Source organism: Arachis stenosperma, chromosome 2, assembly GCF_014773155.1.
Source record: "Arachis stenosperma cultivar V10309 chromosome 2, arast.V10309.gnm1.PFL2, whole genome shotgun sequence".
NCBI classification, from domain to species: Eukaryota; Viridiplantae; Streptophyta; class Magnoliopsida; order Fabales; family Fabaceae; genus Arachis; species Arachis stenosperma.
In genome coordinates, this window is record NC_080378.1 from 119,898,232 (window position 1) to 119,910,959 (window position 12,728).

Below are 12,728 nucleotides of genomic sequence, written 5' to 3' on the forward strand. Positions count from 1 at the left end.
ATATTAATTAAAATACTGATGGTCTCACAGTTAATTAATTGTGTAATTCTAATATATAAAAATTTTGTTCCATTAATAATACTTAATCTATTCAAGGCACTTTATACTTATTTTATTTATATTTTCATGTAGTTTATATAAATGAAAATGGAATAGGAAAGACAAAACATAAGAGGTTATATAACTTATGGATGAATTTATTTTGTTCAATTAATTTTACATTCTTATATTTTGATCAATGTTTTTTTTGTAATTACATGATTTGATAAAATACGTTTTCCTAACCCATAAAATTTATTTTTCCTTAAAAGGAAAAATTAACCACCTCTTACAAATTATATTTTTGTTTTTTTGAGTATTAAGAGTCTTGACTTGTACTTCATTTGCATGCACAGTCTGTAGAGTGTAGACACACATATAGTCAACGATTAAAGAAGGCAGAAGGGCAATACCGTAATTAGATGAAAATTGAAGGGCATTTGAGTCATCTCATGTTATCTATTCCCACACACTATATAAGTACCTATTCTCATTTTTTCTCAAACCACAAAAGCTTCTCACTCTCTCACCGCTAAAACGAACACACACACCAAACTCTCTTTTCTAACATGGCTTGCACCTCCGGCGAGTCGTCCACGGCGGAACAACGCAGCGGAGCTGCCACAATTTCCGCCCTCCATCCCGACGTGATCGAGTCCCACATACTCACGCGCCTCGACGGAGCCTCGCTTGGCTCTGCCGCTGCAACATGCTCACAACTCCACGCGCTCTCCTCCAGCGACCACCTATGGTCACGCGCCTGCCGCTCCATGTGGCCGTCCAGTAACTCGCCACGTGTCAGTCAAGTCATTTCCACGTTCCCCAACGCTTCCCGCTCTTTCTTCTCCGACTCCTTCACCGCTTCTCGTCCTCCCGTAACCGCTATAACTAATTCCTCCAACGGCTTCACGAAAATCCAGGAAGCAGTAACAACGGAAATAATCTCATCCGTTGATCTCTTCTACGGTGAAGATCTCATGTTATCGAAAGTTATCGAAACCGAAACCGAGACTGGTTGGTTCCTGTGCTCGCCGTTCCGCGTTGACCTCTTGGACCCGAAGGAGGCGGTTAGAACTGAGGTTAGCTATCGTGATGACACGTGTCATAACATGGTTGAAAGGTTGAGGCTGAGCTGGATTGTGATCGATCCCGCCGCGAAGCGAGCGGTGAACGTGGCGAGCCGGAGAGCGGTGTCGGTGCGGCGGCACTGGCTGACCGGTGAGGTGGAGGCGAGGTTTCCGATGGTTGTGTCGGGCGGAGAGAGAGGGACGGCGGCGGAAGCGGCCGTGTGCGGCGCGGTGGTAACCTGGGGAGTGAGTGACGGAGGGGAGATGAACGTGAGAGAGGTGAGTCTGCAAATTGAAGACATGGATGGGACGCACTTGAACGGTAGGGATAGTTTGGTAATTTTAAAGAGGGCGCTGGAGGGTAAAAGGGTAAAAGCGAACGTTGAAGAAGAAGAGAAAAGTTACGAAGAGTTTATGAAGGAGAAGGAAGAAAGGAAAGAGAGAAAGGCGAGAGTTGAGGGAAGGTTGGATATGCTTTGCGTGGGTCTAGCGACGTTAGCGTTTGCGGGGCTTTTTGGTCTTTTTGTCTTCTGGAGATGGCACTGAAATACACTTGAACGAAACGACGAACGTTCTTTCTGTCGTTTAACATTTTACGGAGCAAATCGATGTGTGTGAAATTGTGAATGAAAGAGGGAAACATACATTTGTGGATTAGTGAGAGATTTTACATTATTACACGGATCAAAGTATCTGTTGTTGTTATACTGAATTAATATTTACTAGTAAAGATAGCAATGTATAATTAAATGTGTAATATGTAACTTGAAACTTGTAGTAATAGAACTCAATTAATCATGTTCATTATGTTTGTGATGGGGAATCTGTTCCCATTTTGTCTAAACATAACTACAAATTTTCATTGAAGCATATTGAGGAATGAAGATAAAAAATGGTTAGAAGCAAATATCAAATTCCTCTCTCTGTCTCTGTGTCTCTCTCTAGAATATAATATTGTCATTGAAATTGAAAATATAATATATATACTTTACAATATCTTATGAATCATCATCGTGTAATATATATCAATATGAGTATGATTATCTAATTTTGATGATTTATATTTGCTGTTGACCATATTTATATATTGATCTGACATTAGATCATAATAATAATGGTCAAGATTCTCGCTAGACTTGTATAGTACATATTATATACACTTTCCTTTTCAACATGATTAAACATGCCATGTTTAACTGATAATTAAGGAGTGGATGTTCACTTGTTCAAGACTATAGGAGTTTTTTGAATGCTTGAAAGCCTAAGGTAAAAAGTTAAAAAATCCTCTGCACGTGCGTCTCGCATGGATCCTGAAGATCGGATGAGTTCACAGTTCGCTATTCGACAACACACATGGGAGTTTAATTTCTAATGAAGATACCTTCAACTGGCCAACTATACAAACACTCTTATAAGGTAATAAAAAGTTCGCAAATTGTATAAATATACCTAAACAAATGTGATAATAAGCTCCGTTATATAGATGAAAATGGGGTAGTATCTAATGCATTTAGGTCTAAATTTGACATTAGCTCTACTCACTCATTCATATGCCTTTGAAATTAAACCATCATAATCATGATATATGATGAGGCTATGAGCAAAAAACAGAAAATATGTCTATATATGGATGTGGTATTTCCTTGCAAGAAACCAAAAATGATATAAATATCCAACATGTAATGTAGTTATGGAGTTTTGAGCCATGTGTGTGATCACATCTTGCATATCTTTGAATATAGCTCATAGAAAAATTGTGAAAAGAAATACTAATTATCATAGCTTTATTTTTTATTTTTTTTAATATGAAAAAAATACATATTTTCACCAAGTTAAAAATTAATTCGTCTCGAATTTGATCTTCATTTGAGAGTTTGTTAGTATCATAAATTATATATATTCAAGTGTGGATTTAAATACCTGATACTTATTTAAGTGAACAAGTAAGTTGAATAAAAAATTGTTTAATTTTTGTTTTTTTTATTCCGACAAGACAATGCTAATATGTGAGTTTATTACTGGCTAATGAATTGTTGTCTACATAAAGTAAAATTCAAATTTCCATAAATTGCTTAAACAAATAAGTAAGCTAATTATTGGACTAATCCAAATTGGTTAAGAAGTTGGTTAAAGGTTAATTATTAATTTATTATTGATCAACTTGTGTAATTAATTTAAGAATGGGCCAAAGGCGAACTGAAGCGTTAGAAATCCATCAACAAAAAGAAAAAAAGGCCTGGCAGAAAAACAGTCTAGGCCCAGCCCACACCATTCACTCTCACCCATAATCCTCTTCCATATAAAAACCCCAAACCCTAACCTCAACTTCGTTGCCGCAAAACACAAACAAACCCTAATACACACTCTTCGGAGCGCAGCCAAAAGACTCGTCCAAACATGGCAGAGCGCGGAGCTGGCGGTGAACGCGGCGGATTCGGCCGTGGATTCGGTGGTCGCGGTCGCGGTGGTGACAGAGGCCGCGGTGGTCGTCGCAGAGGTGGTGGCCGCAGGGAGGAGGAAGAGAAATGGGTTCCAGTGACGAAACTAGGACGCTTAGTAAAAGACTCAAAAATCCAGAGCCTCGAACAAATCTACCTTCATTCCCTCCCAATCAAGGAGCACCAAATCGTAGACCAATTGGTCGGACCTTCTCTTAAAGATGAGGTTAGTTACAATCTGTTATAACCGTTTCTTGTTAGTTATAAACAAATACGATAATCAATTTCGATAGTTTATATGAATTCGTTGAGCTGAGTTAAAACTTGTATAGTAAAATTCTTCTCACAAACTCAGTTTAGGGATCTAAACTTGCAAGAGTCGTAGAGTTAATTTGATTTAGTTAGTTAGACCGTTAGAGTTTGTTGTAACGGTTATTTGTGGTTTCTGTGTATGATAGGTGATGAAGATTATGCCGGTTCAGAAGCAGACACGTGCCGGTCAGAGAACAAGGTTCAAGGCATTTGTGGTCGTTGGTGATGGAAATGGACACGTTGGATTGGGAGTGAAGTGCAGCAAGGAGGTGGCTACTGCTATCCGTGGCGCCATCATTCTGGCGAAGCTTTCGGTTATTCCGGTGAGGAGAGGATACTGGGGAAACAAGATTGGGAAGCCTCACACTGTTCCTTGCAAGGTTACAGGGAAGTGTGGTTCTGTCACTGTTAGGATGGTGCCTGCACCTCGTGGTTCTGGAATTGTCGCAGCTAGGGTTCCTAAGAAGGTTCTGCAGTTTGCTGGTATTGAAGATGTGTTTACTTCATCAAGAGGATCCACTAAGACACTTGGAAATTTTGTCAAGGTTTGAAATTCCGTCGAGATAACTTTTTTTCTTATGGCTTGTTTAATTATCTATGGGTTGATATGTACATATTTTGAGTATTGAAAAATAGATTATTAAATACATGTGAATAAATTTGGATTTGGCTTAACAACTAGAAGAGTAAGAGATGTAGAATTTTTCTATAAAATGTAGTTTGTTCATTTTTTGTGCATTTATAGTAAATTGGCTTACAAATTGGCTGATTAGTTCCCATGTTAATGCTTGATTGTAGTGATTTACATTTTAATTGTTCAATAAGTGGAAAAATGCTTAATGTTGTGTTTGGATATGCTGTTATGTCAAAGTTTAGATTAGAATCATTAAATTTGCTTTTCGTTAGCATTAGAGCTAGTTTATGATAAGATAGAAACCTTGATCATATGATTACCAAAAGCATTTTATCATATTGTATCAATGTATGGAGTCGTATCAAAGACAAATTGATATCAAGATGTATAAATTAGAGTTTCGAGAGTATTAATATATGTTTTTTACAGGCTACTTTTGAGTGTTTGTTGAAGACCTATGGATTCCTGACACCCGATTTCTGGAGAGAAACTCGCTTCTCTAAGTCTCCATTCCAAGAGTACACAGATTTTCTAGCCAAGCCGACCACAAAGACCCTCATCCTCGAGGAAGAGAGAGTTGATGCTTAAGCCAAGTCTTAGTTTTTTGCTTTTTAAAATGTTATAATTGTGATGACTGTTCTTTAAGCCTCATTAGTAATTTACATGTCTTTGCTGTATTTTACTTTTTGGAGTTGACGTATGAATTTTACATCTCCTGGATTTTGTTATCAAGTTTTGTTGATTTTATATTATGCGAGTTTTCAAAAGGACTAAATTTTCTTTTATTTTATTTTTTTCAGTTGAAGCACTTGGCAATTATAACAAATTTTCACTATCAACACTTAGTATAGGACCTCCAATATTTCACCCTTATTTTTGGTCAGGAAATTTTTGTCGGTATGTTTAAGCCATTTGCATGTTGTGTATAGTATAACCTTCAATCCTACTTCTATCTTAAAAGTGTTAAGAGAAAAAATAGAGGAGAGGAATTGGAAGGAAAATTGAAGACATAAGTTGATTAGGACCAAATTAATGCAAGTAATCAAGTTGATGCTCCATGAGATCAAACCTTACAAGTTACAACCCAAGGAATTAGGACTTGGGAAACAGAACAAACAAAACAAAAACAAAAACAACCAGCACAAGTAACTTAGCCCAAGCTAGAATGTTATATGCAAGTTTCTTTAATCTTTCAAATCTTTCTAATGGCTCCTAAGAGCCACAGCAGTCATAATAACCAAGAACAAAAGTAGAACCACTGAAACGAAGGCAGAGATCACAGCTCCACTTGTTTGTTGACAGAAATCTGTAAACTGATTGCATATGGCAAGCCAGTTAGAGTCTTGGTCCCCGTTATGTGCTAAGTATACTATGGCTGCGGCTGCAGCAGCACTTGCAGTTGCTAGAGTAAGAAACACCTACAAATGTTTCACAAGGAAAAAAAATAGGTTAATTCAAATTATGCATTTTGCAACTGGTTATTACTAATTACTACACTTTTTTGTATAATTTGTTCTAAGTAGTTAGTTATGAATTTATTAAAAAGTGCAAAGAGAGATCACAGAATAAAATTACCATGTCTAAAATGATGAGGAAAAGTCTTGGTCCAACTGCATGGGGGCGTATGATGGTTACTATAGAGAAAGGCAGTGATAGAACCAAGTAACCACCCACAAATGCCATTGAAATAACAAAGAACCTGCAATTTTTGGTAAGCCTTACATTTTATGAATGCATCCAAAGAGATATTCTTAGGTGTCCTTAGAAAGAGAGGAAAATGAAGGAAGGGGGAAAAGTGAGCCTTTTTCATATAAATTAAAATTTAACCTTTTTGGATAACTTGGTGAAATTATTTTATGTACTAAGCCTCTAAGAGTGTGAATTTTTATCATGCGTTGCCATTATTAATGGATAAAGCATAATTTATCTAAATGTTCTATGAGCATATAGCAATTTTGTTTCGCGCATCGAGTTTACGTATACCTATCTATCATTGAATGAGGTGTAGGACTTATACGAGATAAGTCATACACCTCATCCAATGGCATTGAGACACGTATATTGACTCGGCATACGAAACAAAAATGAGCATTAATATAGAAGGCAGAGCATTGAGAGAGTGACATACTGAAAAGCAGAGAAGTTATCATAGCTTGCTTCAAACTGAACGAACTGAGTGAAGAAAGGTAAAATTTGATCAGCCATTGACATGGTGGCAGCAGCACCAAGAGCAGCAGCTATGGCACCTAACCTTAGAATAAAGTCCATTATTGCCACCCCTTTCTTCCATCCTCCTCCCCTTTTTGGTGCACCAATCAATGGTGTTTTTTCCTTAGCAATTTTTCTTGATGATGACTCTCCCACTTCAATAGTAGTTGACATTTTTTTTTTCTTACCCTTGTTGGAACTTGAGAAGAAAAATATATATGAAAAATGTTGTCTAAAATTATATGAATTGTAAGATTTAGTGATGAATATTATGGTTTCATGGTATATGAGCTTATATAGAAAGAGAATGTGGTCAACGGTCAACGTTTGATATAGGAGAAGGTATTAAGAACTTAATTAAGTAGGATATAGGAGAAGGTATAAGAGGAGTTGTTATAAAACCATTTCCACTTCTTACTTTGTAACAAAGCAAGTAGAGGCACAAAAATGTTATTTAATTATTTCATTAGTTACTTTTTCAAGTGAAAACGGATCATGTTTATGTAAAGTGTTTTTTTAAATTATTTTCTTTAGAGAATTTTTCATAATTATGATAATATTGATTTTATTATGTATATTGAATCGACATATATTTTTTGTATTATTAGATAAAATACGAGATTTTTTCACATAAATCTCACAAAATATTTATGTAATTAAAAATATATATATCAATTTTATGGAAAAAGATCCTCTAAAGTGACCATGTTAGTAAAGTGGTAAAGTAATGTTTTAATCACCTTTGAATTTGTAACATCTATTATTTATGAACCTCACTGTCTTAATCCAAGAATGATTAATGATATACTTTTTTCGCCAAAGTGATAATATAATTTTAGAGGAGTTAGATCCCAACTTTATATATAAAATAAGAATGAGTACGAATAATATAATTCATGAGTTTTTATTCTTAAATTATATTTGCATGAACCTAAGTCAACCATTGATAGTGCAATTGGCTCTCTTATTTTTGTTTTGGTAGCAATAGCTTCAAAAAATTGGTGTTTTAAATAAGGTTGTAATGGAAAAGTGATGAAAGATTTGATAGTTGTGATATACCATGCAAAGATTTCTTTATTGGCCTTAAAGAAATTAAAATATTTTGTAACCTATCAACCAAACCGCATAGACTCTAATTTATTAGTGCAATATTGGACTCTCTTTAATTTGTCAACCTTGTCTAATATAAGTTAAGAAAAATTTCAAGTGTACCGGAACATTAGTGTTTTAGTTGTTTTAACTGTTGATTTTAATTAATATATATTATATATATTTTTTATAATTTAGATTAACGGTTAAAACAATTAGAACATCGGTATTTTCAGTACATTTAAAACTCTTCCAATAAATTATAATAATAAAGAGAAATTAAGGATAAATAAACTAGTACGGAGGGTCTAATAGTCATGAATATTTTAATAATGAGTGAAAATTTTTATTTGCATGCAATCTCAAACTTATTCAAGAGAAGTATGAGATGAAAAAGAAAATTAAAGTAAGAAACTTATCAATTATCTTGTATGTAGTGGTGCCAAAAGGTAAATTCATATTTTATGTGTAAGTTGTTGCCATTGTTTGCTTTGAAATCTATATAGTCCATAGTAGAATAAAGAAAATAAAACAGTGCAACTATATATCCAAATCTTTTTGGTAATTAAGTCTAATTAAATTAGCTTAAATTCAATAAAAGTTATTTTTATTATACCAGTCTGTTACACATGAGCGTTTCAATGACGCAAACATATCATTCTTTGTCTTCGCGCTCATTCTTCTTTTTCGCCTTTCTCCTACTTTTTCTTTGCGTTCCTTCTTCTTTGCGTATTTTCTTTCAATCGTCATTTTTTTTTTTTGTGCTGTTGTTGCTGCGCTTTTTCTTTTTCTCCTTTTAATTGAGGTTCATTTGGATATAAAAATAAATTTGATATGTTTTTGTTGATGATTGAATTTTTTTATTACTTGTTTAAAATTGTATTGATTTTAATTCATTTATAAATTAATTGAGATTCATTTGATGTTGTTAATAAGTATTGACAAAAAAAAAATCAATTAATATTATAGTCGTTTTAATAAAAAACAGAGTGAAACAAAGACGATGACAACAAAATCTTATTCTACTAAGTATGATCGGTTCATATATATAATTCGATCGTCCATACATAAATTTTAAATATGAACTGATTAATTAATTAATTAAAGAGCTACTAATAAAGAATAGAGAATTATAAGCTGTAACACAATAATCATGGCTCAAACTTGTGTGTATTAAGTAGAAATCTTATAATACAAATTCCAACCCAACATCAAATTAGAAAAAGCCAATAACCAATTGAATTTGGTACATCATTGACTTCAAGAAAATATAAAGATCCTCACAATTCGTCACAAAGTAACCTTATGATGAGGAAATTTTAGGAAATTACAAAATAAACCATACAATATAATACATAACAATAAACACATAGGCAATAATAATAATTTGCAGGAAGCCCCCTAGGAAATGTTGAATTTAGGCATCAGTGCTTCCCAAGGGCCAAAGTATTAATGATAATCATGATGATGAAGGAAACCACAGTCAAGAATGAAGAGATAACAGCTTCACTGGTTTGCATACAGAAAGTTCCATATTGGTTGCATATGGCTAACCAATTTGGGTCTTGCTCTCCATTGTGTTCCAGATATACTATGGAAGCAGCTGCAGCCGCACTTGATGTGGCTAAAGTCAGAAAAATCTGCAAATATGTAACAATTCATATCATAAGATTCTATAATCTAAGTTATGTAAATATATTTGTGAAGAAAAAAAAAAGTGAAAACAAAAAATAAGACTTTATTGTTTTCACTATTTTCACTTTTTTTTCTTTACAAAATTTAAAAAACAGAAAACACTGAAAATGATGCAAACCAAACGCACCCTAAAACTTCTAAGATTCAGACCAAATCGATAAAATTAAAAGTTTAATTGGAATTGAACTGAATATAATAAATTAATATAATTTTTAAACTAGTTTTTTAGTAAAAAAAAAAAAAAAGAAAATTTTGATTTTATGAAAAAATTTTACAATTTACATAGACAATCAATAGTAAATTGTCATATTAATAAAAATAACTAATTTTTAACTCCATATTTAAAAGTCATCAAAATATATAAATCTGATTGAATGAATGTGTAAAAGTCTTTATATTATCAGTGCATTAAAATTAATTTAAAATAAAATTTCTAATTTATTACTAAATCAAATCTAATGCGTGACTGATTTTTAGTTAATCCAGTTGAATCGATGGATCTAGTTATTAAAACCATGGTAAATATCAATAAGCTTGTTGTATTTAGTAACTAAGACAAATATAGAGATATAAAGAAAAAAGTAATATTCCATTATTAGATTCTATAGAATTTTTAAGGATTAGAAGGTTTTCAAATAATTTTGAATACTAAATAGGTCCTTTTTATAATTGAGTATTACTCTACAACAAAATTTTGTTAATTTTTTAGGTTTAATTAAGAGAGCTTACAGTGTCTAAGATGATGAGGAAAATCCTTGGACCAACTGCATGAGGCCTTACAATGGCTACAATAGAAATAGGTAAAGAGAGGACCAGGTAGCCACTCACTAATGCCAATGTAATTACGAAAAACCTGCATTATTATTTTAATTTAGTTTAAAGAAACATATCGTTAATTAATCACAATTAAGGATCAAGGTATATATATATATACATGTTACATCATTTTGGAAGATAATAAATTTGGACAAAATTTTCTAATTCTCAAATATTTCTCTAGATAATAAATAAGAAATTATGCAACTAGTTCATCTTATTGATTAATTAAGAAGTTTAAGGATTAATTAATATTTTGTTAAGCATGATGTTTATATAAAATCAATTATTTTCTTATATTGAATAGACTGAATTTCTTTTTATATAGGGATTAAACAAAAGTATGAAACACAGGAATTAAAAGAGTTTAATTTAAATGTACTGATAATACAACAAATTTTACAAAGTCATCTAAAAAAATTCATGTTTTTAAACACTAAATTTAAAAATTTGTTATTATCGAAGATAGGCAATACACAATATTTGTATAAATCGGTCAATGCAAAAAAATTAAATTCTAATTAAAAACTGAATCGACTCGGTTTATAAGAAAAAAAGTTATAAAATAACATATTTTTAACAACACATTGAAAAAAAAGTAGGTTTAATTAGTCTGTTGGTCTTTATAGTTTTGCAAAATTTTTAATTAGGTCCCTATACTTTTTTTCTTTTAATTGGGTCTTTGCACCAAATTTTTTTTCAATTGAGTCCCTATACTTTTTTTTTCCTTTTATTTGAGTCCCTCTACCAATTTTTTTTTTAGTTGGGTCCCTATACAATTAAACCAATTACTACTAAAAAAGACCTAATTGAAAAAAAATTTGGTGCAAAAACCTAATTAAAAAGAAAAAAAGTATAGGAACCGAATTAAAAATTTCGCAAAACTATAGGCTAACAGAGTAATTAAACCAAAAAAGTAATTAATTAAGATAATTAAGGAAGGTGAGATTACTGGAAAGCACTGAAGCTGTCATAGGAGGCTTCAAACTGAACAAATTGATTGAAGAAAGGGAGACTCTGATCAGCATTGGCCATGGTGGCAATGGCTCCAATGGTGGAAGCTAAGGCACCTAACCTCACTATGAAATCCATTATTGACACTCCTTTTTTCCATCCACCTGGCCTCTTTGGTGTTCCAACAATTGTTGCTTTTCCCTTTGAAACATTATTATGGCTTGATTCTGCCACATCAATTGTTGTTGACATTTTTTGTTTCTAATTAGAGAAATTTAATTCAATTACTATATATGTTATTATGTGAAGGATGCAAGTGTTATTATGATTGATTCAAGCTTATATAGAGATAATAATTTTATGGGGTTAGTGAATTAAGTGAAGTAGTGAAGTTGTTAATTAATGAAATAATCATTTCCAACTTATTCAACTTTTTTTTTATATAGTAAAGCAAGTAGATGTGTAAGGTGTAATAAATAAATGAAAAAAGCCTAAAGAGCCAATTATATCAAAAGCTAACTTATGCCAATTTTTTGTATTTTAGTTTTAAAATTTTAAAAATTAGGATAGTGGAGAATTATTTTTTTTTTATAATAGACTTCCTGTTTTTATAATAAAGTTTATAAAGTACTTAATTAATTAAATGCCAAAAAATATTTGGTATTAAATCAAATTATTTAATAATTAATACAACTTATTCAACTTTTTTTACAGTAAAGCAAGTAGAGGTGTGAGGTAGGTGTAGAGAAAAAAAAAAGGGTTTAATTACTCTACTAGTCTTTATAATTTTACAAAATTTTTTATTAGGTCTCTATACTTTTTTTCTTTTTAATTGAGTCATTGCACCAATTTTTTTTTTAATTGGGTCCCTAACTTTTTTTTCCTTTTCTTTGGATCTCTGGATTAATTTTTTTTAGTTGGGTCCCTATACAATTAAGCCAATTACTACTAAAAGGAACCTAATTAAAAAAAAATTGGTGTAGGGATCCAATTAAAAGAAAAAAAGTATAGAGACCTAATTAAAAATTTTGTAAAATTATAGAACTGACAGAGTAATTAAACAAAAAAAAAACACACACACATATACATATATAGTAATTAATTTCACAATTTTTATTCTCATTTTTTAGGGGGAAAATAAAGAAAGTATATAGAGTACTTAATTAAATCAAATTTGGAGTTGCTAGCTAGCAAGTCAGCATAATATAAAATAGGAAAAGTATATGGAACCAACTAATAATCAACCAAGAATGGAACAACATAATTAATTATAATTATTTTTATTAATTTATAATTTAATTTGTTTGTTAAATTATTATTGAACACGTTCAAAACATGAGGGAAGATATGCTAGTGTTAGGAGAGAATCACAGAACAGATGCTTTGATAATTCATTAGTTGGTTTCATATAATTAATTATGTTTTATTAATGCGTAACACATAAAACATAGAAATCATATCCAAAAACATCCAATT

The 12,728-nt window shown here is 31.9% G+C and overlaps 4 protein-coding genes across 4 annotated transcripts; 2 read left to right on the top strand and 2 right to left on the bottom strand.

The window, feature by feature from the left end:
- Window positions 1-553: 553 nt before the first annotated feature.
- On the top strand, window positions 554-1,910 carry LOC130960217 (probable F-box protein At2g36090). The gene has a single exon (XM_057885547.1). It carries the CDS (start codon window positions 609-611, stop codon window positions 1,650-1,652), a length of 1,044 nt encoding a protein of 347 aa, XP_057741530.1. The 5' UTR covers window positions 554-608; the 3' UTR covers window positions 1,653-1,910.
- Window positions 1,911-3,444: 1,534 nt separating this feature from the next.
- On the top strand, window positions 3,445-5,257 carry LOC130961348 (40S ribosomal protein S2-2-like). Its single transcript, XM_057887182.1, has 3 exons — window positions 3,445-3,770; window positions 4,003-4,401; window positions 4,920-5,257. The coding sequence occupies exons 1-3, from the start codon at window positions 3,504-3,506 to the stop codon at window positions 5,076-5,078; spliced, it is 825 nt and encodes a 274-aa protein (XP_057743165.1). The 5' UTR covers window positions 3,445-3,503; the 3' UTR covers window positions 5,079-5,257.
- Window positions 5,258-5,518: 261 nt separating this feature from the next.
- Window positions 5,519-6,932, bottom strand: LOC130961349 (casparian strip membrane protein 3-like). Its single transcript, XM_057887183.1, has 3 exons — window positions 6,619-6,932; window positions 6,066-6,189; window positions 5,519-5,908 (listed from the first exon to the last, which is right to left on the bottom strand). The coding sequence occupies exons 1-3, from the start codon at window positions 6,870-6,872 to the stop codon at window positions 5,693-5,695; spliced, it is 594 nt and encodes a 197-aa protein (XP_057743166.1). The 5' UTR covers window positions 6,873-6,932; the 3' UTR covers window positions 5,519-5,692.
- Window positions 6,933-8,947: 2,015 nt separating this feature from the next.
- LOC130961900 (casparian strip membrane protein 2-like) lies at window positions 8,948-11,550 on the bottom strand. Its single transcript, XM_057887938.1, has 3 exons — window positions 11,251-11,550; window positions 10,212-10,335; window positions 8,948-9,427 (listed from the first exon to the last, which is right to left on the bottom strand). Exons 1-3 carry the CDS (start codon window positions 11,502-11,504, stop codon window positions 9,212-9,214), a joined length of 594 nt encoding a protein of 197 aa, XP_057743921.1. The 5' UTR covers window positions 11,505-11,550; the 3' UTR covers window positions 8,948-9,211.
- Between the last annotated feature and the right edge of the window lie 1,178 nt (window positions 11,551-12,728).